This window comes from Petromyzon marinus, chromosome 45 (genome assembly GCF_048934315.1).
Source record: "Petromyzon marinus isolate PM22_M1 ecotype Great Lakes invasive population chromosome 45, UKy_Petmar_22M1.pri1.0, whole genome shotgun sequence".
Taxonomy (NCBI): Eukaryota; Metazoa; Chordata; class Hyperoartia; order Petromyzontiformes; family Petromyzontidae; genus Petromyzon; species Petromyzon marinus.
Window position 1 is genome coordinate 7,474,415 of NC_133711.1, and position 24,198 is coordinate 7,498,612.

General features: G+C 52.2%; 1 protein-coding gene across 1 annotated transcript; it reads left to right on the forward strand.

Moving 5' to 3' along the window:
• Window positions 1-7,118: 7,118 nt before the first annotated feature.
• Window positions 7,119-22,517, forward strand: LOC116952120 (spermatogenesis-associated protein 2-like). Its single transcript, XM_032971172.2, has 3 exons — window positions 7,119-7,401; window positions 10,087-10,550; window positions 19,081-22,517. The coding sequence occupies exons 2-3, from the start codon at window positions 10,101-10,103 to the stop codon at window positions 20,419-20,421; spliced, it is 1,791 nt and encodes a 596-aa protein (XP_032827063.2). The 5' UTR covers window positions 7,119-7,401; window positions 10,087-10,100; the 3' UTR covers window positions 20,422-22,517.
• The last annotated feature ends 1,681 nt before the right edge of the window (window positions 22,518-24,198 follow it).

Genomic DNA, 24,198 nt, shown 5'->3' on the forward strand with positions numbered 1-24,198 from the left:
TCTCTATATATCTCTATCTCAGTCCCTGTCTCTCTCTATCTATATCTATATCTCTCTATCTCTCTATCTCTCTATCTCAGTCTCTCTCTATCTCTATATCTCTATATATCTCTATCTTAGTCTCTCTCTATCTCTCTCTATATCTCTCTATCTCTATATCTCTATCTATATATCTCTATCTCAGTCTCTCTCTATATATATCTCTCTATCTCTCTATATCTCTATCTCTCTATCTCAGTCTCTCTCTATCTCTCTATCTCTCTATCTCAGTCTCTCTATCTCTCTATCTCTATCTCTCTATCTCTATATATCTCTATCTCAGTCTCTCTCTATCTCTCTCTATATCTCTCTATATCTCTCTATCTCTCTATCTCAGTCTCTCTCTCCACCGTCTTCCACCTTTAGCATGGATCAGTCGGCGGAGGCCACGCGGCGTAATTGGAGGGGGTTTACATCACGTCGTAGTGGCAGGCTGTCTCTCTCTCTCTCGCGTCTTCTTCGAACGCTGGGGAGCCGGACAAGCCCCTCTCTGTACTAGCGTGGACGGCACCCCACGTGTTCACCTTCTGAGGCGCTCGCTCGTCACCATGGCGCGCGCGATGACCACCACCACCACCACCACGTGACTTTTCTTTTGTGTTGTGCGCGGTGCTTTTAGCGCCACAGCGCGTGGATGTATCGTGTTTGTTTTATTTGTGTTGCTGGTGACTTTGTGTATTTCATATCGGAATCGCCTCCAGTGCTGTTGCTGCTGGCGGCAATAAAAGTTGTTTAAAAGTCAAAAGTCTCTCTCCCCATCTCTCTCCTCTCTCTCTCTACATCTCTCTCCAGAGAGTCATCGACCAAGCGCGACTACTCCGTCTGTCACGGCGACCGCGAGGTTCGCGAGGAGCAGGAGCAGGAGGCGCTGATGCGCAACAGCCGAGAATCGCCGACGAGCAATTAACTCGATCACGCGGCATGGCTCTGCCATTTAAGCGTTAATTGCCGTCGCCACGGCATCTAATTTGGTCGCTGCTGCTGCTGCTTTTTTTTTTACAAATCGCGGTCGTGGATTTTTTCTTTCTTTCTCCGTGGCCGGACACCGCAGTGGCCACTTAGTGGTAAATGGACCGTGCTTTTGCTTTGCGTTTGACACACAAGGCAAAGACAAAGGTCGCCTTAACGGAACTTTTTTTTCTGGGGGGGGGGGGGGGGGGCAAGTGCCGTGCGTGAGCACCTTTGAAGGGCCGTCACTGTAGCACAAGAGACGGGTTGTGGGTGGCCAACGCCAACGCCCTCCGGCCGCCTTTGTCTCCCAAGTGGCGATCATTTACGCATCGGTGGCAGGTGTACTCATTTGAGGCTGAGTCGACCTAGGGGGAGGCCCAGGACCGGGTCAGATAATCGTCACCGGTGTTGGTGGCCATGAATCCAACTCGGGTAGCACGGTTTCGTAGGGCAGCGCGCTAACCGCTCCACTACCGCTCCCCACGTTTGCGTCTGATACACGCACACGCACACACGTAGCGTGTGGCGATTTGACTTCAAATATATCGTAAGATTACGATTCGTAGTTGCTTTATTTTTGGGTCAGGTCTTGTAAATAAAATGGGCATCGTAACCCCTCCTCCAAGCAACAGTCGCGTCATTGTGGCCATGCAAACCCAAATCGTGGACTATACAGTAAACCGATAGAGACGCACACAGATACCATTTATACTCTTAAAGACCCGTAGAGACCCATGAAGATATATATAGAGATTCACAGAGGCCAACCGAGATGCATAGCAACCCATAGATACACCTAGATGTATCAGGTAAGGCCCACTGAGCTATTCAGCTCTTTTTCAGAAGCCACCTGGCCACAAATGATAGCCCATCGAAGTGGCTTATCATCGCGTGGAAATGTATAGCAGCCAAATACTCAAAAAAGCATGTTTCTAAATGTGGAGGGAAAACCCGGAGAAAAATCCACGCGACCACAGCAAGAACATACAAACTCCAAATATACAATAACACGTCAACGCATACGGTTTACCCGTATTCTTGTACAGGGAAATTGAGTTTTTAGGTCCATACGGCGTACAGCCGTTTCAATATAGGCAACAAAAATGTGTCTATTTGTTTGTGTTTCTCCCTTGTGACCAATACGCTCTGAATTGATCTGTAATAAGTTAGGCACTGATAAGGGGTTGACGGGTAGATACAAGCGTCAGAGTCGGGATCGAATACCTAGAGAGACATTCCAGGCAAGCCACAGTCGTGCCAATGTGGCCATGCGACCCAGACCATGGACCGCACGATAAAGCCACTGCGGTCTGCACTCCTTCAACGGAGGAGGAGGAACAGCGACACGAACTCTCTCTCTCTCTCTGTCTGCTAAAGCCCTCTCGTCGTGGCCACCACCAGCAGCAGCAGACTCCGACATTGGCATCGAGCTCCAGAACACCAAGCGCATTGACAAACATCCACACCCACGCTGCGCGCGGCAAATCCACATTTTAAAACAATTTTTTTAAACATACTATACGGTCCATATAAGTGTGTAAAGACACACTGAAAGGCTATCGCAAGAAAACCAATGTGGACATTACACACGGGGAGGTGCGAGCCACCGATCGCCGACGTAAATAGCGCAATGTCCTCCATCAGGCAGAATGAGAATATTGATTTATGCTGGAGGAATCCGATGAGCTATGAAGCTCTTTTTTTCCACAGATGTCCAGTATGGGGGGGCGGGTCAGTGGTCGGCTTCCCGGAGAAGCGTTTTGCCCTCGAAGCAGAACAGAGACAGAGAAAGGAGAGAGACGAGAGAGAGAATGGAGAGAGGGGGTAGAGAGGGGGTAGAGAGAGGGGGTACAGAGAGAGGGAAGGGGTAAGGAGAGCAGAGCGAGAAATCTTTTGTTAAATCTTTAATTTAAAAGGGGGGGGGGGGTTACATAAAGCAAAGCATTAAAAAACGAAATTATGAACGAAGCAAAGTGCCGACTACACCGAGCATCTTCTTGTTTCCTCAAAAACAAAGATAATGGAGAGAGAAGGGAGATAGATAAGGGAGAGAGAGAGAGAGAAGGGCGAGAGAAGAGAGATAAGGGAGAGAGAGAGGGGGAGAAGGAAGGAGATGGATATAGAGAAGAGAGGGGGGGATAAGAAAGGAGAGGGATAGAGAGAAGGGAGATACAGGGGAAAGAGAGGGGGAGAAGAAAGGAGAGGGATAGAACCACACGCCATCAGTAGGGAGCTGACCCCCTGCACGTTCGCACAGGCGGACTTGTGATTCCAGGATTCGGACTCCTCTGGAATCATCTCAATACCCGTGCGTGAATCTGCGGTAGAAGATCCTCGTCCAATCGAGGAGTTGACGATGATAAGCATCGCGCTAAATTGGGGGGGGGGGGTAGGGGGCGATTAAACGTGGGTGGATGGGGGGCAGGAAACGGAAACGAAAGGCACTTTCCCCCCACAGACTTCTCAGGGCTCTACGGGGGCCTCCCCTTGGTGGACTCAGCCTCAAACATCACCACCAGGGAGACAAAGGCGGCCGGGTGTGGTGCTGGCCACCCACGCCCTCGCGTGCCGTGCCGGCCTTCATTGGCGCTCGCTAACAGCACTTGCTCCGATAGTCTGCGTGTGGGAGAGCGGTGGTGCAACGGTTAGCACGCTGCTGCGCAATGAACCCGGCCACCCGAGTTCGACTCCGGCTCACGGCCACCGACACCGGCGACGGTTGCCTGAGCCGGCACTGGGCCTCCCCTAGGTCTACTCGGCGACAAATGAGTACCCGGTGCTGTGTGTAGTTAAACATCGACAACTAGGGAGACAAAGGCGGTCGGGCGTGTGTGCTTGGCCACTCACCCTCTCGTGTGCAGTGATGCCGGCTTTAATAGGTCCTCGCTTACAGCACTTGCCCCCAAAAGTCGCTTAAGGCCCTACGGAGTGGTGGTGGTTGGGGATATTCGTCTTCTATTAAGCCACTTAGCATCCGTTTAAATCTCCGAAACAAGAGGCGAGCAAACAGAGGAGTGGTGGCCGCTTTCTAATTGCGATAATGCACCGGCCTAACGAGATTATGGATTAGGAATTAGCGAGGGATAGGATCAGAGCTGCTAAATACAGGGACATTTTTTTTTCTATCTTTTAACGCGGAATGGATTGGAGGTCAGGATGATTATTGGGGAGTGGAGAGGGGGGTGGTCGAGGGTTGAGTTGGATGTTGCATAGACTCCATCTGCTGGAACCCGCTGGGTACTACGCATTAGCCTCTTGGGGGTTGTCCCCGATCTCCCCTGATGAGCCATTTGGCTCAAAATGGCTCATCGGTACCCCCTAAGGTGGCAGATGCTGCCATTGATTTTCCCGTGGCATTTTATCTCTCGGTTACACGTATGTGTGATAGCAAGGTCAATCTGGTAGCTTTTATTGAGATTTATTTTTGTAAGTTGGATTCGGGCTATCTTCACAATATAACGTGCCAAACCTTGCACCACCGCTCCCCATATTCATCTCCCCCAGGCCCCCCACATACACATTGGCAATTGCACGAATTGGCTGCGGCTCTCGGATGAGCACCGAGAACACGAATCCTGCGTAGAGTCTCCTGGTTTTAATTTGTTTTTTTTATATTTTGACAAGCTACGAATGGGCACCGGACATGCAAGCAGCACTGATTATAATTTAAACCACATCGTAGATAGGGTGAGGTCGGGTGAGGTCAGGTGAGGTCGGGTGAGGTTAGGTGAGGTCGGGTGAGGTTAGGTGAGGTCAGGTAAGGTCGGGTGAGGTCAGGTAAGGTCGGGTGAGGTCAGGTGAGTTCGGATGAGGTCACGTGAGGTCAGGTGAGTTCGGGTGAGGTCACGTGAGGTCAGGTGAGTTCGGGTGAGGTCACGTGAGTTCGGGTGAGGTCACGTGAGGTCAGGTGAGTTCGGGCGAGGTCGGGCCAGGTCGGGCCTGGCCCCACATGACTATTAAGTGATATCTGAACTGGACCTAGAACTCATTCCCACCCCCCTCCCCTTTTTCCAACGCACACTGACCAGCGTGGTCAAGTATGGTCGAATGACCCCATTGGCCGACGCAGGGTGAGAAGATGCCTTCATCCAGCAGTGGATTGAGGAAGGACTAGAATGTGTTACCACGTATGAGGTTGTTTTTGTTTAATGCAGGAGCAGAGAGGTGGAGGGAATGTGTTTAAATGTGTCTTGGCAACACGACAACAAATGTCATTATTCATATACACACAGCCCAATTAATGCATATCAATATATGCAAATGAAATGTTTTGAGGAATAATTACATTATATATATTCCTGCCACTTTCGTCATGTTTCCCATGCCATAATTGACTCGGCCTGGGGTGGGGATGGGTGGAGTCACGGTTTAATGAGGACCGCGCGTGTCTATCATCGCACGCGGCGTGAATTCGCGTAAATCGGAGAGTCCGTGAGACCTCTCTCAGTGTTCGCGTGAACCAAGAGGAACCCCATCAACACATCGGAGGTTGAATCGCAAATTTGAATTGCGTTTCGTGTGTGTGGGTGGCATTGTGTCCATGCGGACAGCACTTGCCTCCAATAGCCCGTTCGAGGCTATACGGAGGGGTGTGGATCTTTGTCTTTGTGTGGAGGAGCGGTAGTGCAACGGTTAGCGCACTGCTGCGCTACGAACCCCGCTCACGGCCAACAGCAGAGGCGAATATCTGAATCGGTTCTGGGCCTCGCCTAGGTCGACTCAGCCTCAAACATCGCCACCAAGGAGACAAAGGCGGCCGGGCGTGATGCTGGCCACCCACGCCCTCGTGTGCCGTGCAGGCCTCATTGGCGCTCGCTAACAGCACTTGCTCCTACAGTCAGTTAAGGCTATACGGGGGGTCTTTGTCATTGTGTGGAGGAGCGGTGGTGCAGCGATTAGCGCGCTGCTTCGCAAACGAACCCGGGGACCTGAGTTCGAATACCGCGCACGGCCAAACAGCAGTCACGATTATCTGAAACCGGTTCTGGGCCTCCCCTCGGTCGACTCAGCCTCAAATGAATACCTGGAGCGGCGTGTGAACATTGCAACTGGAGAGACAAAAGCGGCAGGGCGTGGCGCTGGCCACCCACCTCCTCTGTGTGCCGTGCCGGCCTTCAAAGGTGCTCGTTCACAGGATCTTCTGTTTGGGGCAAGTGCTGTTAGCGAGCAGCACCCACGAAGGGCAGCGCGGCACACGCGCTGCGGTGTTTATACAACCGGCAGCAGGTAGGGTGCTCAAGGAGGTTGTGACGGGTGGGACACGCGCGTCACGGGTGGGACACGTCACGGGTGGGACACGTGACGGCGCGTGTGTAAGGGGCTGGAGCAGGAGGCTGACCCGAGTCAGATATTGCAGTGGCACCAGTGCCGGATTATCCTAGCAGCACAACAGCAGCTACTAGGTAGTAGTAGCTATGTATGTAGTAGCAGCTACTACAGCTACTACGGATGTAGTAGCTGTAGCAGCTACTACGGATGTAGTAGCTGCTACATATGTAGCTACGGGCCCCGCACTTTCAAGGGCCCCGCGCTAAATGCTTTCAAGCTATAAATTCCGGTTCAGTGATTCTGCACTTGCTCTATGACTATATTACTCCACGGCCTTCAACTTTAACGAACGACTAGGTGTTATTTATTTAAGGCCCCTTTACAACATGCCACAGACTCCGCACTAACTTAATCCGACACTCAGAGTCCAGTGACCAAGGGGAAGAGTAGGCCTGGTGGGGAGCTAGACTTCCCAGGGAATAGCTTCAGGGCCGTCCATAAATGACGTCACGCGATTTTGGACGATTTTTGCCCCCCCCCCCTCGTCACACGGCGTCACAAAAAGTCAGACCCCCCCTCAAATATGACGTCACAAAGTTCTGCCCCCCCCCAAAAAAACATATTTCCATTTTGAAAATAAAACATGCTTCAAATCGCTTTAAACTATTGTCATTGTAGTGCGTATTTAATGTGGCGCTGCACTCTGATGTTGTAGGAGAAAACATTTATTAAACAGTCAATTTAATTAAGTTGAACGTGCTGTCTCTATTTAAAGCTGCGCCATTGATGTGACGTCACATTTCTCACCACGCCCTCCTCGTCACAAATGTCTAACCCCCCCCCCAGGTGCGTGACGTCATTTATGGACGGCCCCTAACCTCCAAAAGGGCACGAGCCGAGAGACGGCCTTCTACCCCTAGGTCGACTCAGCCTTAAATGAGTCGCGTGCAGCAACAGCGCTGCGAGACACGAGGGGGCGCTGCGGTGACGCTTTCGAGCACCAGGAAATGGTCTGTTGACGGTTTCGCGACATCACAAAACCTCTTCTCTCGCTCTCCCATCGTCATCATCGTCGTCGCCGTATCATCATCATCATCGCCAACATCACCGCCGAGACACCACCCACCACCACAACCACGGAAGGTAACACGCGTGCTGTGTATTCGCCGAATGTGTTCAACGGGGATTCGTGCGCGCGTTAGCTCGTTTCTCCGTTTGGTCTCACGTCCTCTTCCTGTCTGTGCGCCGCAAGTGTCTGAACCGGTCCTGGGCCTCAACCTAGGTCGACTGGGGGAGACAAAGGCGGTCGGGGGCGCGGCGCTGGCCCACCACACCCGACTCGTGTGCCGTGTCGGCCTTCGTTGGGTGCTGCTTTGCTAACAGCACTTGCCCCAAACAGTCCGGGGAGGCTATACGGGGGATCTTTGTCTCGTGCCTGTATCTCCGTGTGTATGATGTACAGCACACGTTTAAAGCCGCCGAAGTCGTCAACGGCACCGTTTGGGGCCGTACATAAATGACGTCACGCACCTGGGGGGGGTGGGGGGTGGGGTCAGATATTTGTGACGATGTGTGACGAGGGGAGGGTGGGGGGGGGTTGAGAAATGTGACGTCACATCAAAATGCGCAATTTTAAATAAATACAGCATCGACAACACGTTCTACTTAATTCAATAGACTTTTAAATAAATGTGTATCTCCGACAAAATCAGAGTGCAGCGCCACATTACGTACGGGGCAGAGCTTTGTGACGTCATATTTGAGGAGGATGGGGGGGGGGTGTCTGACTTTTTGTGACGTCGTGTGACGAAGAGGAGGGTGTGGGTCTAAAATCGTCCAAAATCGCGTGACGTTATTTATGGACGGCCCCTTATTCCGCCATACTTCACCGCGGCTGGTCACCGCGGTCCAATCGGCTTGCAGCACCCCACAGCGTAGCCACGTGGAGCGAGCGACTCAGCCGTGCACGGACTTGGGCAGCTCACCGGCGTTGGTTCAAGCAAGACTGACTTGCTGATGAGACCGCGTGTGTCGAAACGGGTCCAGAGCTGTGTCGTTATACTCTTTGGTTCTATTCGGTAAAGTCACGTAGGTAAAAATAAAATAGCAAAAAATCACGACGTTTCGGCCACAACACAAGTGGCCTTCATCAGGTGAAGGGACCGGACTGTCCAGAGGACAGTGTTGGAGTGAAGACAGGTCGCGTCCTTTAAGCTTGTTGTCGCTTAAAGGACGCGACCTGGGCTTGCTGTCTTCACTCCAACGCTGTCCTCTGGACAGTCCGGTCCCTTCGCCTGATGAAGGCCACTTGTGTTGTGGCCGAAACGTCGTGATTTTTTGTTATTTTATTTTTACCTACGTGACTTTACCGAATAGAACCAAAGAGTATGGATCCTTGCAGTCACGAAAGCTTCAAATCTGGAACAGTGTAGTTATCTTCAGTCAATGTAGCTGATATTCAACTGAACTACGAACGCCATGATATACAGAATATATTTTTTAGGGGGGGTGGGCGGGGGGGTCAGATCGCGTGATTATAAATGTGTCGTTAAACCCGCCACCAGAACTCCTACATACCAAGCGAGGTAGTTAACATCGGGCCACCGTGATGATGATGATGAGAGAGACGCACAAACTCCAAATATACAGCAGCAGGCATCGTCAGGGTCGGGATCGAACCCACGACCTCCTGCAGACCAGGCGAGGTAGTTAACATCTCCTAGCCACCGTGATGATGATGACGAGAGAGAGACACGCAAACTCCACATGTACAGCAGCAGGTGTCAGGGTCGGCATCGAACCCCACGACCTCCTGTATACCAGGCGAGGGAGATAACATCTCGCAGATAGGCCGTGTCAGCAGATGGAATGTCGTCTGCGGATCTGTTTCATAGTCGGTGGTCACCCATCCCCCAGTGCGACCATCCAGCCAGGCCCCAGCTTGCTTAGCTTCCGAGATCTGATGAGATTTGGGTGGGGGGGGGAAATAATCACTCAACAGTTCCTTCACACCTTCGATTAACACGGCTGGCTACGTAGGGTGCGATGGAAGTTCAACATACAATACGTACTTAAACACGTTCGTCAACAACACTGCGGCCTTAAAAGAAACATATTTAATAGGCCTTCCTTCATAGCGCGTAATTAGAGATGACAGGAGAGAGAGAGTTGATCATCAGGCCTGGAGACTGCACTTGTCTGCACCATGGTGGCTGATTGAAGTTTATAAATAGGAAAATATGAATAATAATCATCAGTAGCTATTGCGTAACAGACAAAGCCCTACGGAAACCAACACAAAGGTTTAACACTTGGTATAATATTTATTTAAAGATTAATAAGCGGCGTCACTTCACAACGCTTCCTCCACACGCGCGGCGCGGTGACCTCTACACATGTGGCAAAGGTACGTCTGTGTAAAAGATGCATCTGTGTAAAATGTGTGTCTGTGTAAAATGTGTGTCTGTGTAAAATGTGTGTCTGTGTAAAAGGTGCATCTGTGTAAAAGGTGCATCTGTGTAAAAGGTGTGTCTGTGTAAAATGTGTGTCTGTGTAAAATGTGTGTCTGTGTAAAATGTGTGTCTGTGTAAAAGGTGTGTCTGTGTAAAATGTGTGTCTGTGTAAAATGTGTGTCTGTATAAAAGGTGCATCTGTGTAAAATGTGTGTCTGTGTAAAATGCGCGTCTGTGTAAAAAGTGCGTCTGTAAACAAAAACAAAAAAGAGATTCCTGGCTCTCATCGGATTCCTCCGGGTGCCAAGAAAAACAACAACAACGCTTTTACTCCATCTCCACCGCCCGCCCCCTCTCCGCTTGCGACCGCGCGCAGCCGCCACCCGCGCCATGGCCCCGCGCGGCGGCGGCACCGCTGGCGCCGCCGTCGCCGGCAGCTCCAGCTCCAGCTCCAGCTCCGCGGCGGCGGCGGCGGTGCGGCGCGACCTCCTCTTCCAGAGCTACGCCCGCTTCCACGAGGCGCGCCTCTCGGCGCCGGGCAGCCGCGGTCGGCGGCCGCCGGGCGACGCCGCCGACCTCCGGCGGGACGCGCAGGCCCTGCTGGCCTCGCCGGAGCACGCCGGCGGCCCCGGCGGCCCCGGCGGCTCCGGCGGCCCCGGCGGCTCCGGCGGCTCCGGCCCGACGTTCGGCCGCGTGGACGTCTACCGCCTCGTCGAGGGCTCGCAGCGCCGGCCGGGCCCGCCCGGGCTGGGCGCGATCGCCCGCTGCCTCGGCTGGTTCGAGGCGGTGAGCCTCCACGTGTTCCTCTACCCCTGGAAGAAGGAGTTTCGGCAGATCAAGGTGAGTCGCGTGCGGGGGTGGGGTGAGCGTGGGGGCACCGACCCCCCCCCCCCCCCCCCCCGGCGCTTAACGATGGCCCCCCGCCGTGTATTTTGGAGCGTGCTTGCCGGTGTTTCGGTTGCTGCGCCGCCACGGAGGCCCGATCGGGGCCGCCGCAGTGGCGAGGAGATGTTGACTGCCTCGCCCGGTGTGCAGGAGGTCGTGAGTTTGATGCCCGACCCCTGACGCCTGCTGCTGCTGTGTATTTGGAGTTTGCGTGTCTCTCTTTTTCTCTCTCTTCCCGTGGTCGCGTGGATTTTTCTCCGGGTCCTCCGGTTTTTCCCCCGCCGCATTTACGGTTGACGTGCATTTCAGAGTGTTTGGCTTGCTGTAAGTCTCCACGTCGTGATAAGCCGCTTCGTTGAGCCATCATTTGTGTGGCCGGGTCGCTTCTGATAAAGAGCCACAGAGCTCAGTGGGACTTACCCGGTGTAAAATAAAAAAATAGTTTTCGTTTTAAGTGTGGGTTTCTCATCACGCGACATTCCTCTGTGTGTCCATGGCGGACAGCTCTTGCCCCAACAGTCTGTCAAGGCTACATACGGGGGATCTTTGGCTTTGTGTGGGGAGCGGCGGTGCAGCGGCTAACGCACCGCCACTACGAATCCGGCAACCCCCGGGGTTCTATTCCAGCTCGCGGCAGCCAACACGAGTGACGATTATCGAAGCTGCTCCCCTAGGTAGACTCGGCCTCAAATGAGGACTTGGTGCGATGGTTTAAACATCGCCACTGGGGGAGACAAAGGCAGCCGGGCATGGTGCTGGCCACCCACCGCCTCGTGTCGCACAGTGCTTTCATTCATAGGTGTTACTCGCTAACAGCGCTTGCCCTAACAGTCTGTTAAAGGCTACATGGGGGGGTCATTGCCTTTACCTATTTTCAATTAAATTGCTTGTTTATGCAGGAGAGAGTCACTCTTTCCTTTTTTCTGGAGGGTCCCGCCACTGCATTGGGGTTCTATCTCAAGGTGTTTCCAGCTGATTAACGATGAGTGGTGCTCATCATACGAGCGGGAGCCACCCACGCCTTGCGCGAGAGAGGGAAACGCTCTATCCCCCCCGTACGCCCCAGGGGAAGCAAGTTTCGCAGCACGTCCGCGCGTGATCCACCAACCCCCGCTGCCTGTCTCCATGGCGGTGCCGGGTTACGGGCAGCCACGTGCAGCGGCGTAGCCACCGCCACCGAACGGCTCTCTTGACGAGACGCCGGCACGTGTAGGGAAAACCACGCACACCCTTTAACGTAATACGCTACCGGGTATTCTGGTCCAATAAAAAAATGTTCGTTAAGCAGTGGAGGACGGGTGGCTCGGAGGTCAGAGATGCCGGGACGGCAAACGTCCACGGCCTGGGTTCAAATCCGGGTCTTGGTCACCGGTGAAAGAACAGGGTTCTCGAGTTGTGGTAGATCGATTGTCTCAGACAAGTCACCAACGGCTGACACAGAGACCCACAGACTTGCACGGATGCAGATAGATGCAAATAGTGACCCGCGGACTCGCATAGAGATCCACAGACTCGGACAGACTGAGTTGCCATTGAACCCGGGCTTCTCAAGTGAACAGATTATTGCACAAAAATAAAACATCCCGTTTAAAATGGGCTCTGAGAATTAAAACAATCACGTTCACTGTAGTGCAAAGAACCTCCCAGTAGCCCAGATAAACTGTGGTGGGAAATGCTGTTTGTGAGCACCTATTAAGGCCAAGAGAGTGCGCAAGGGGGTGGTGTGGCCGGACCCACGCTTGGCTGCTTTTATCTCCCGAGTGATGATGTTTACCAGACTGCACCAGGTACTTATTTAAGGCTGAGTCGACCTTGGGGAGGCCCAGGATCAGTTCATAATCGTCACCAATGTTGGCCGTGAGCGGGAATCGAACCCAGGGCTTCCGCTGCGTAGTGCAATGCACTAACCACTGCATCCAACACGCACGCACATACGCACGCACGTTCACACGCACGCACTCACACATGCACGCACACACACTCACATATAGCCTGAACAGACTGTTGGGGTAAGTGCTGTTAGCGAGCACCTATGAAAGCCAGAACGGTACACGAGGGGGTGGGTGGCCGGCACCACGCCCGGCCGCCTTTGTCTTCCTCGTGGCGATGTTTACCACACCGCACCAGGTACTCGTTTGAGGCTGAGTCGACCTAGGGGAGGCCCGGGACCAGTTCAGATAATCGTCACTGGTGTTGGCCGTGAGCGGGAATCGAACCCGTGTCGCCGGGTTCATAGCGCAGTGCGGTAACCGCTACACCACCGCTCCCCACCACACACGTACTCACACACAAGCGTGCACACACGCACTCATACGTGCACTTACTCACGTATGCACTCGCGCACGCACGCACGCGTGTGTGTGTGTGTGTACACACCGGCTTGGGGAAAGAAAAAAAAACCCAGTAATATTATTCAGCGGTGTCAACAACAAAAACGCACGCACTTGACTGAAAGACGGCAAATCTAATAAGGTTTTCACCCTCCGGAATTACGAGATTGAATTAATGTCGGGATCTTGCGGCAAACGAGACGCAGCTTCAAATTGTCCAAATGCCACGCGCGGGCGGGCACACGCGCGGATGCGGGCAGGCGGGCAGGCGGGCGTCCCAATGGAGGAGGAGGAGGAGGAGGAGGCAGCATCGTCGTCATTTTGGCGGGTAAGCGTTCCGAGGAGCCGGGGGACCGGGGGAATGGTGGAGATTAACATGAACACTTCCTTCAGACGCCCGGGGGGCGGGGGGGTGGTGGTGGTGATGGGAACCGTTTGAGAGAGACAGCTTATAGACGGCTTACGTGAATTAAACAAGAGGATCCTGAGCCGCTGCCGAGAAACTTTCCAGGTTTGTCGTAGAGCCGCGGAGAGACGCAGAGACGGAGAGACACAGACACGCACAGACACAGAGATGCAGAGACAGAGACACGCAGAGACGGAGAGACACAGACACGCACAGACGCAGAGACGCAGTGACGGACAGACACAGAGATGCAGAGACAGAGACACGCAGAGACGGAGAGACACAGACACGCACAGACGCAGAGACGCAGTGACGGACAGACACAGAGATGCAGAGACAGAGAGACACAGAGACGGAGAGACACAGATGGAAAGACGCATATATGGAGAGACGCAGAGACACAGAGACGCAGAGACACAGACACAGAGACGGAGAGACACAGAGATGCAGAAATGGAGAGACGAAGAGACGCAGAGACGGAGAGACGCAAAGACGGACAGATGGACAGACGCAGAGACGCAGAGACGGAGAGACGCACAGATGCAGACACGCACAGACGGACAGATGGAGAGACGGACAGATGGAGAGACGGAGAGACGCAGAGATGGAGAGACGCAGACGCGCAGAGACTAACAGACGGAGAGACCCAGAGACAGGTCCCTGGGACGATTTTAATGACATGCACGCAAATTCTCGACGTGTTTTTTCTCCCCCCTTCTCACCCGACACACGCAGCTCCTCCCCCCCCCTCCACCTCGGCCTTCCGCCCCCCCCCTACCCATGGCGTGACGAACCTCCTCCCGGTAGCGCCGAGACGCTCGTCGTTTGGAGCCGCGCGCCGCGCCCACAAGCGAGTGAAAACAAACGAACAACCAAACAGGCGACAGCCACGATGCTCGCCTCCCGCCCGCGCGGTGGCTGTCTCGGCGAGTTCGACTTCTGATTGCGCCGGGGAGGGTGGGGGTGGTGGGGATCGACTCGGCCCATCGTCGTCGTCGTCGTTCCGTGGTCGATTAAACGAGAACCGCTTGTTGGGGAGAAGTCACGTGATTGGCGGTGGTTGCCCGATGGGTAAACTAACTCGTCCCCTGCTATTACCACACGGTTGGCTACGCACGGTGCGACAGAAGTTCAACATCAACTATTTTTTTATTTGACCAGGCAAGTCCCACTGAGCTATGTAGCTCTTTTTCAGAAGTGACCTGGCCACAAATGATAGCTCAACAAAGTGAGCTTACCACCACGTAGAAAGTTATAGCAGCCAAATACTCTCAACGCGTGATGTCGATTATTAATGTAGAGGGGAAAACCAGAGGACCCGCAGAAAAATTCATGCCACCACGGGGAGAGAGATATGCAAACTCCAAATATACAGCAGGTGTCAGGGTCGGAATAGTATCCACAACGTTCTGTATACCAAGCGACGTAGTTAACATCTTGCCATAGACTGGGGGGGAGGGATTTCCGCTGCTGGTTCTGGGCTGTAAAATGGAAATGGGCATCTTTTAGAGGCACCATCGTGTGCTTTTAAGTGAAAGTGGAGGGAAAATGTAATCTAAAACCTGAACTGGTGTCACGGCGACGGGGTTTTTACCAAAACAGCAGCAGCAGCAATGACATTGCAGCGTTCGTCTCAAGTCGATGTTTATTGTAACCAGGCCAGAACTCGAGATGCCACTATTTGCAGGAGTGACGAAGTACAACAATGAAGGATGTAGAAATCAGAGCAGAGACAGCCATATAGAGATCAGGGCAGAGACAGACAAATAGAGATCAGGGCAGAGACAGACAGATAGAGATCAGAGCAGAGACAGCCAGAGAGAGATCAGGGAGAGACAGCCAGATAGAGATCAGAGCAGAGACAGCCAGATAGAGATCAGGGCAGAGACAGCCAGATAGACATCAGGGCAGAGACAGACAGATAGAGATCAGGGCAGAGACAGCCAGATAGAGATCAGGGCAGAGACAGCCAGATAGAGATCAGGTAGATACAGCCAGAGAGAGATCAGGGCAGAGACAGTCAGATAGAGATCAGGGCAGAGACAGCCAGATAGAGATCAGAGCAGAGACAGCCAGACAGAGATCAGGGCAGAGACAGACAGATAGAGATCAGGGAGAGACAGTCAGATAGAGATCAGGATAGAGAAAGTCAGATAGAGATCAGGGCACCGACAGCCAGATAGAGATCAGGGCAGAGACAGCCAGATAGAGATCAGGGTAGAGACAGCCAGATAGAGATCAGAGCAGAGACAGTCAGATAGAGATCAGAGTATAGACAGACAGATAGAGATCAGAACAGATACAGTCAGATAGAGATCAGGGTAGAGACAGTCAGATAGAGATCAGGGCACCGACAGCCAGATAGAGATCAGGGCAGAGACAGACAGGTAGAGATCAGGGAGTGACAGACAGATAGAGATCAGGGAGAGACAGCCAGATAGAGATCAGAACGGCATCACAGGAAACACTGACAGTGACACTCACACATAAATCAACCCGATCCCCCGAACCACACAACTCCAGTCGATGTTACCCCGGTGCCTCATGGCATCGGTCGTCCAATCGGTGAACCCCATAAATCGTTTTACGCGCGTGCCCAGTGTTCACTTCGTTATTCATGAACTTGGCTATCCGCGATTTTTGCCTATCTGCATCGAGAGTGAGAAATAAAGTGATGAAATAAAGTGATGAGCGAGAATGTGATGGGATAAAGTGATGAGAGAGAATGTGATGAGATAAAGTAATGACAGAGAATGTAAGAATTATCATTTAATACTTTAATATTTACTTTAATGTTTATAATCAATATTTTTTTTTATTACTATACATGTATTTAATAGCTTATTTACGTATCATCATTTAATACTTTAATGTTCATCCGTCTTCACTATATATTTTAATCAATGGTTTTAGAGAGCTACAGTGAGGGAAAAAGTATTTGATCCCCTGCTGATTTTGTACGTTTGCCCACTGACCAAGAAATGATCAGTCTATAATTTTAATGGTAGGTTTATTTGAACAGTGAGAGACAGAATAACAACAACAAAATCCAGAAAAAGCATGTCAAAAATGTTATAAATTGATTTGCATTTTAATGAGGGAAATAAGTATTTGACCCCCTCTTAATCAGAAAGATTTCTGGCTCCCAGGTGTCTTTTATACAGGTAACGAGCTGAGATTAGGAGCACACTCTTAAAGAGAGTGTTCCTAATCTCAGCTTGTTACCTGTAAAAAAACACCTGTCCACAGAAGCAATCAATCAGATTCCATCACTCTCCACCATGGCCAAGACCAAAGAGCTCTCCAAGGATGTCAGGGACAAGATTGTAGACCTACACAAGGCTGGAATGGGCTACAAGACCATTGTCAAGCAGCTTGGTGAGAAAGTGACAACAGTTGGTGCGATTATTCGCAAGTGGAAGAAACACAAAAGAACTGTCAATCTCCCTCGGCCTGGGGCCCCATGCAAGATCTCACCTCGTGGAGTTGCAATGATCATGAGAACGGTGAGGAATCAGCCCAGAACTACACGGGAGGATCTTGTCAATGATCTTAAGGCAGCTGGGACCATAGTCACCAAGAAAACAATTGGTAACACACTACGCCGTGAAGGACTGGAATCCTGCAGCACCCGCAAGGTCCCCCTGCTCAAGAAAGCACATATACATGCCCGTCTGAAGTTTGCCAATGAACATCTGAATGATTCAGAGGACAACTGGGTGAAAGTGTTGTGGTCAGATGAGACCAAAATGGGGCTCTTTGGTATCAACTCAACTCGCCGTGTTTGGAGGAGGAGGAATGCTGCCTATGACCCCAAGAACACCATCCCCACCGTCAAACATGGAGGTGGAAACATGCTTTGGGAGTGTTTTTATGCTAAGGGGACAGGACAACTTCACTGCATCAAAGAGACGATGGACAGGGCCATGTACCGTCAAATCTTGGGTGAGAACCTCCTTCCCTCAGCCAGGGCATTGAAAATGGGTCGTGGATGGGTATTCCAGCATGACAATGACCCAAAACACACGGCCAAGGCAACAAAGGAGTGGCTCAAGAAGAAGCACATTAAGGTCCTGGAGTGGCCTAGCCAGTCTCCAGACCTTAATCCCATAGAAAATCTGTGGAGGGAGCTGAAGGTTCGAGTTGCCAAACGTCAGCCTCGGAACCTTAATGACTTGGAGAAGATCTGCAAAGAGGAGTGGGACAAAATCCCTCCTAAGATGTGTGCAAACCTGGTGGCCAACTACAAGAAACGTCTGACCTCTGTGATTGCCAAAAAGGGGTTTGCCACCACGTACTAAGTCATGTTTTGCAGAGGGGTCAAATACTTATTTCCTTCATTAAAATGCAAATCAATTTATAACATTTTTGACATGCGTTTTTCTGAATTTTTTTGTTGTTATTCTGTCTCTCACTGTTCAAATAAACCTACCATTAAAATTATAGACTGATAATTTCTTTGTCAGTGGGCAAACGTACAAAATCAGCAGGGCATCAAATACTTTTTTCCCTCACAGTGTTACTATCCATTCCTATACACGTATTTAATAGCTTATGTATTTATTTGAGGTCGAATTTGATATTCACGAGCATCTCCGCAGCGTATCCCTCGCGAAAAAAAAAACAGCGGAACCCTGTGCCATTTTACATGTACAGCGCACGACTTCATTCGGGGCTGCGCGGGGTGCAGTAGCGGTTAGCGCTACGCTGCGCTACGAACCCAGAAGAGACCCGTGTTCGATTCCCACTCGCGGCCAACACATTTTGACGATTATCTGAACCGGTCCTGAGCCTCCCCTCGGTCGACTCAGCCTCAAATGAGTACCTGGTACGGTGTGTAAACCGTCGTCACTGGGGAGACAAAGGCGACCGGGCGTGGTGTTGGCCACCCACCCCCTGGTGTGCCGTGCCGGCCTTCATAGGTGCTCGGTAACAGCACTTGCCCCAACAGTCTGCTGATGCTTCTATGGGGGATCTTTGTTTTTGTGTTGGGGGACCCCAGTCCAGTTTCGATTATTTCGATCATTTTTCTGCTGTAACTTGCCACGTGATGAGCCGCTTCGTTGAGCTGGCTGGGTCTCTTCTGAAAGAGAAACTAATAGCTCAGTGGGCTATTGCTTACCTTTCCTATACTTTGCACGCCTATCGTGTTTTTACGCTGTTTGTTGTCACGTTCTGAACCCGCCCCGACTGGACATCTGTGAAAAAGAGCTTCATAGGTCATCGGATTCCTCCAGCATAAATAAATATTCTAATTGTGATTCAGTCGCGTGTACTCGCGTACAAAATGTTGCCTAAACTTGGGTTCGGAGACCACCAGTCATCGTAATTTAATGCTTTAACTTTAATGCGTGGTGACAGAAAGGAGTTCATGGAGCGCATGTACCACGAACAAGTTAGGTTCCAGAGGTCTGTTCGTAATTTGATTTGTTCGCAAGTCTAACTTTACCCCTGTCCATTCAAAACAAGTTGTACGGCGTGTACACTGAACCCGGGGAATGGCATTAAAAGTTGTATAATCTCCCGTAGATGTAGATGCCACTGGTTCTACATGGTCTAAAGATGTAGATGCCACCAACCGCCATCTATTGCACGGCGGTGGAACGGACAGGTTCGTATCTATGAAAGTTCCTAAGTCGAATGTTCGTACAAACTGCACGCAACATCGCTGAACACTCCGCAGCAGCGGTGGGCGCCTAAGCCCCGGCTAAACTAACGTCTCCGTCGCTGTCCACCTCTCCGCGCGTAGGCCTACTCTGGGCCATTCGTCTACTGGGTTCGCGGCGTCCTGCGCAAAGACGACACCGAGCGCATCCTCCAGCTGCTCGGCTTCAACCGCTGCCCGCCGGAGAGCGGCGACGCCGGCGCCGACAGCACCGGCGCCGCCGTCGCCTACGAACGGCGCGGCCGCTCCCAGCCCGACGTCGCCCTGGCCGTCGCCTTCGACCTCTTCCTCGCCGCCGCCGAGTGCCGCCTCATGGAGGAGATGGTGACTCGCGCCGGTGCCCTCCGCCTCCCGCTAGGCCACGTGGTGCGCGAGCGCCGGCGCGGCACGCGCGGCGGCCTGGAGGCGCAGGTCGCCGCGCTCGCTCAGGCGGCGGCGACCGCGGAGACGGCGAACGGCGACGCCGGCAAAGCGGCCGCCGCCGCCGCCGACGGTTACGGCGACGGCGGCCACGGCGGGGAACTGAGTTTCCTCGGAGCGGCGTTTTCGGGGCAGGCCGCGGAAGCGCCGGAGATCCTGCCGGCGGTGCTGAGCAGCGGCGACCGCGCTTCGTGGGAGCGCGACGACGCCGCCATCGCGGCCGCGTTGGCGCAGAACGACGACGACGACGGCGGTGGAGGCGGCGGCGGCGGCGGCGGCGGCGGCGGCGCGGCCGACCGCGACGAAACCATCCTCCGGCCGACGCCGTCGCTCATGCGCATGAGCAGCTCGCCGAGCGACCGCACGGACTTTCGCGGTCGAATCCAGGCCGGCGCCAACGTTTCGGGGACGGGGGCCGAGATGGCGGCACGCCAACCAGCGCCCCCCTCTCACCACCACCACCAGCAGCAGCAGCAGCAGCAGAGCGCGTCCATGCGCGGCAACCAACGCCGTGCCACGAACCCCATGGTCTCGTCGGACTCCGGCGCCGGCGGCGTCGGCAGGAGCCGTGGCGATGTTGGCGCCGCGACGTTCGACGTTTGCTACCGGTGCCCCGATACCGCGCTGGAGAAGTGCCGCTACTGCCAGTGCTCGTTGTGCGAGTCGTGCAAGCGGTTGCACGCGTGCACGGGAGCAGACGACGGCGCGTCGCCAAAACTGCGGCGCTCCGAGTCCAGCATCAAGAACCAGCAGCAACAGGGGGTGACGGCGGCGGTGCCGGCAAAACCGTCGCTTGCGACGAGCCACTGCGGCTTCTGCGGAGACGCGAACGGCGCCCTCAGCTGCCGCTCGTGCCAGAAGGTGACGTGCCAGGATTGCTGCCTGCATTACCGCGAGCTCTGCCTCGGCGTCGGCGATGGGCGCCAGCACGCCTTCGTGCCCATTGGCTCCACCGGGCACGGGCAGCAGCAGCAGCAGCAGCCTTTCCGCGGCAGCAGGAGGTGAAAGTTCCATGCGGAATGGATGGCCCCGATGTTGTCCGGACCGCCGTGCCCTCCCGTCCGGACCGCTGGGCCCTCTTGTCGGGCTCGTCGAGTCCTTTCTTCTAGACCACTGAGCCCTCCTGTCTGGACCGCGGGGTCCTCCTCTCCCGCTCCTCTCTCTCTCTCCCCGTACATTACATCCTCGACTCGACTCAGCTTCCCGTGCTGTGGTGGTGGTGGTGCCAGGTGTTAAAGGTTTTATCGCTTATATATATTCGTGGGTTATCAAGTTTTTTTCCAGCCGGACACCCAAGGAACAGTGCACAGTTTCTATTATAAAGCTCAGCGCAGCCTGCTTGGAAAGTGCTGGCAACGTTAACTCCATTGAGACGTCATCCGTGGACGTTGTCCGTTGTCCGTTGTTGTGTGCCTTGCGTGTAGCGGTGGATCCCCAGTGTTGTTTTGCCAAAATTCGTTAAATTGACTGCAGTGGGAAGATTTTTTTGGGGGGGATTGTTATTTACTCCAGAAATGGAGACGGAACATTCCTGGAAATGATGTTTTGTCTAAAAATGTCTTCGCTCTTCCCCTGTTCTGCATGGATTTCTCCGGGTTCTGCCTGTTTCCTCACCTCGTAATACAACAACAACAAAAACCTGGCAAAATGTAACTGGTATTGGCCAAAAAACATCACATTCCACCTAATTCTGCCTTACCTACCCCAGCAACACCAGCTCCATTCCCAGCCCCCTGTTCCTTTCATTCATTCCGTTACCTCCCTCACCTGACCGCCGGCGGCTTATATAAATCCAAAATAGCATAGAATACAAATAATTTCTGCACCCGATCATGACATATTTCGGAAGTGTAAGCAGGATTGAACCTGGATAGCACATGCATGGGTGACCACGAGTGTTTCTGCGATTCCACAATCTAAGGGCATACCACGGTGGCGAGGAGATGTTAACTACCTCGCCTGGTATACAGGAGGTCGTAGGTTCGATCCTGACCCCGACGCCTGTATACTGGGTGCTTCAAAAAAATGTTAACACTTACATGGTACTATCGTTTTTAATGGCAAAAGAACGGATAATACACTGTAGCATGATAACAAATGTAATGTTAATAGCTTAAAAAAGTCAACGAGTCTCCACTTGTTCGCCATCGTTGTCAACACGTGCCTGGAATCTTCTCCAGGTGGTCTCTAAGAGCCCGGAGGCAGCAGCACATTTCGTGTGGTGTTGTTTCAAGTTAACATTTTTTTTAAGCATCCTCTATTTAGAATTTGCGTGTTCTCTCTCTCTCTCTCCCCGTGGTTGCGTTTTTTTATTATTCGAGTCCTCCGATTTTCCCCTCCACATTTTCGATTTAACATCACGCATTTAGAGTATTTGGCTGCTAGAAACTTCCACGTGATGAGAAGCCACTTCGTTGAGCTATCAGTTGTGGCCAGGTTGCTTCTGAAAATGAGCTATATAGCTCAGTGGGCCTTACCTGGTAAAATAAAAAAAATGGGTTTAGTTTAGTATAGCACAATAAAAGGCCCACTGTAACCTTCTCGCCCGTTTTATACAACTAATTTGATTTCTTTGAACGTTTAATGTTTTATCTCAGACTAAATATTTAAGAAATGACAATCGCTGATAAGTAAATTGAATAAATGCATATCTGAATGTCATGAATGGAATTTGTTATGAAGTTGGAATGGTTTGAAAACTTGTCGCAGTGGACAATATTCTCCCACAAGTACTGTACAACAAAGAAAAAAAATAATTTACGGAAATTCTAAACGCAATTGTAAAGTTACGGGAGTCTGATATCGCGATAACAGTCATATATAACGGACATTGATATCGTATTGTATCGTGGTGAAACACTGGGTATTGTTGAGTATGGACTGATGCAATTGATTGATTTTATTGCTTGATATCGATTCTGAAGCTCGCGAGAGAGGCTTGGAATCGTGCGTGTAAGAATCGACGTATTAAGTCAAAAATCGATACATTCTTTTCTATTTTTACTGCATGTTTTTTTTCGGTCTGGTTGAATGCTGGTTTTAAGAAGGGTAACATTCGATTTTAATTAAAATAAATCGTAAACGTCGCGGTTCATTGCATACTGACGTGAGTACAGGCTTCGATGTTTTATTCGTGTCTATTCGCCCGTGGTGGATGATATTGGTAGAGCCACCAAATTAATGGGAGGCTCAACCAGGACACACGGGGATGCCCCTCCCCCCCCCGTCTCAGCCCCGCCTACTTTTACATAACCACGCCCACTAGCCCCGCTCACGCAGTGGAATCGCTTAACATTTTTATGTTTGGCCCCACCCAGTGATCACAGCCCCCGCCCACTATCCTTGGACATGTGGGACAATTTATCATATCCATACGTAAGGGACTCTTCCGCTTACGAACATTCGACTTACGAACTTTCAGAATATACAAACACACCTGTCCGTATGTCCAGTTGCCTGTTCGGACCGAGAGTCGTAAGTTCGAACGCCACTCAAATAGATGGCGGTGGTGGCATCTACATCTGCAGAACCTGAAGAACCAGTGGCATCTACATCTAAAGGAGATGAATATACAACTTTAAAAGTCATTCCCCGTGTTAAGTGTACATGCCGTACAAGATGTTTGGAATCGACAGGAGTAAAGTTGGACCTAAGAACAAATCGACGAACAGACACCTGGAACCTAACTCGTTCATAAGTAGAAGAGTCCCTATAATGTCAGAATCAGAATATTTATACTGGAAGAATCCAATGAGCTATAAAGCTCTTTTTCACATGTCGCCGTGGTGTAATGGTTGGACTTGCAACCCAGAGGTTCATTCCATCTCTCATCCCGTATCAGTTGAAACAATGGTGTGGCTTTAATCAGAATTTGTCAGAGGTTGCCTCTTGCAAATGTTCCTCCGGTATATTCAGATTTTGGTCACAGGGAACATTTGACCATACTTCACACCACGTCGACCACTACGATCTGGTGAATGTAGTAGGGCCGGTGTTCACGATCGATTCAGACATCATTGGCCACTGATGTTAGCCGTGACTGGGTCTCAAAAAACTCAAAACATGCTGGGGTTTAGAGTGCAGTGCGCTAACCACTGCACCACCGCTCCCTCCATACACCCATAGCACTGCGGCGCACCATGAGGATCAATCTCATTTAATGAATCAGGGGGATGTAATAAATTGACTCGTGAATCATCACCTCTATTGTATTGAGTCACCACATCATAATAACCGGCCACGATCGATCCACTGCTGGATGGGCGACCACGCACCACCACGTGATCGGGCGAATGTGGTGATCACGTGACCGACTCGACCGCTTCCGCTCGCGCGTCACGTGGAGCGCAGGATTTCCACGATGGTGATTGGCGGGTTGCGAGAAGGTTTAATAATGGGCGTGCTCACGACAGTGAGGGAGGCGTGGTTATAGCTCAGGAGGGAGGCGTGGTCATAGCTAATGAAGAAGGCGTGGTCATAGTTAAATGTTGGAGGCGTGGTCAGGAATGTCGGGGCGGTGTGGCAGGGGTGCGGCCAGCTCGGGGAACGACCCCGGCTTCTTGTGTTGCATTGTGGGAGTTAGGCTGCAATATTTGCTGGGAATGGGGGGGGGGGCAGGGGCTTAAAGGGGCGTAGCCCAATGGCGATCGGGCGTGGCCTAATAACCGCGGGGCGTGGTCATGCGGGGGGCGGTTGGGGGCTTTAAATCCGCCGTGTTGCATTGCCCGGGTGGAGGGGGCCGCGAAATGGGGAAGGGCGGGGCCAGGAGGTGGGGGGAGGAGC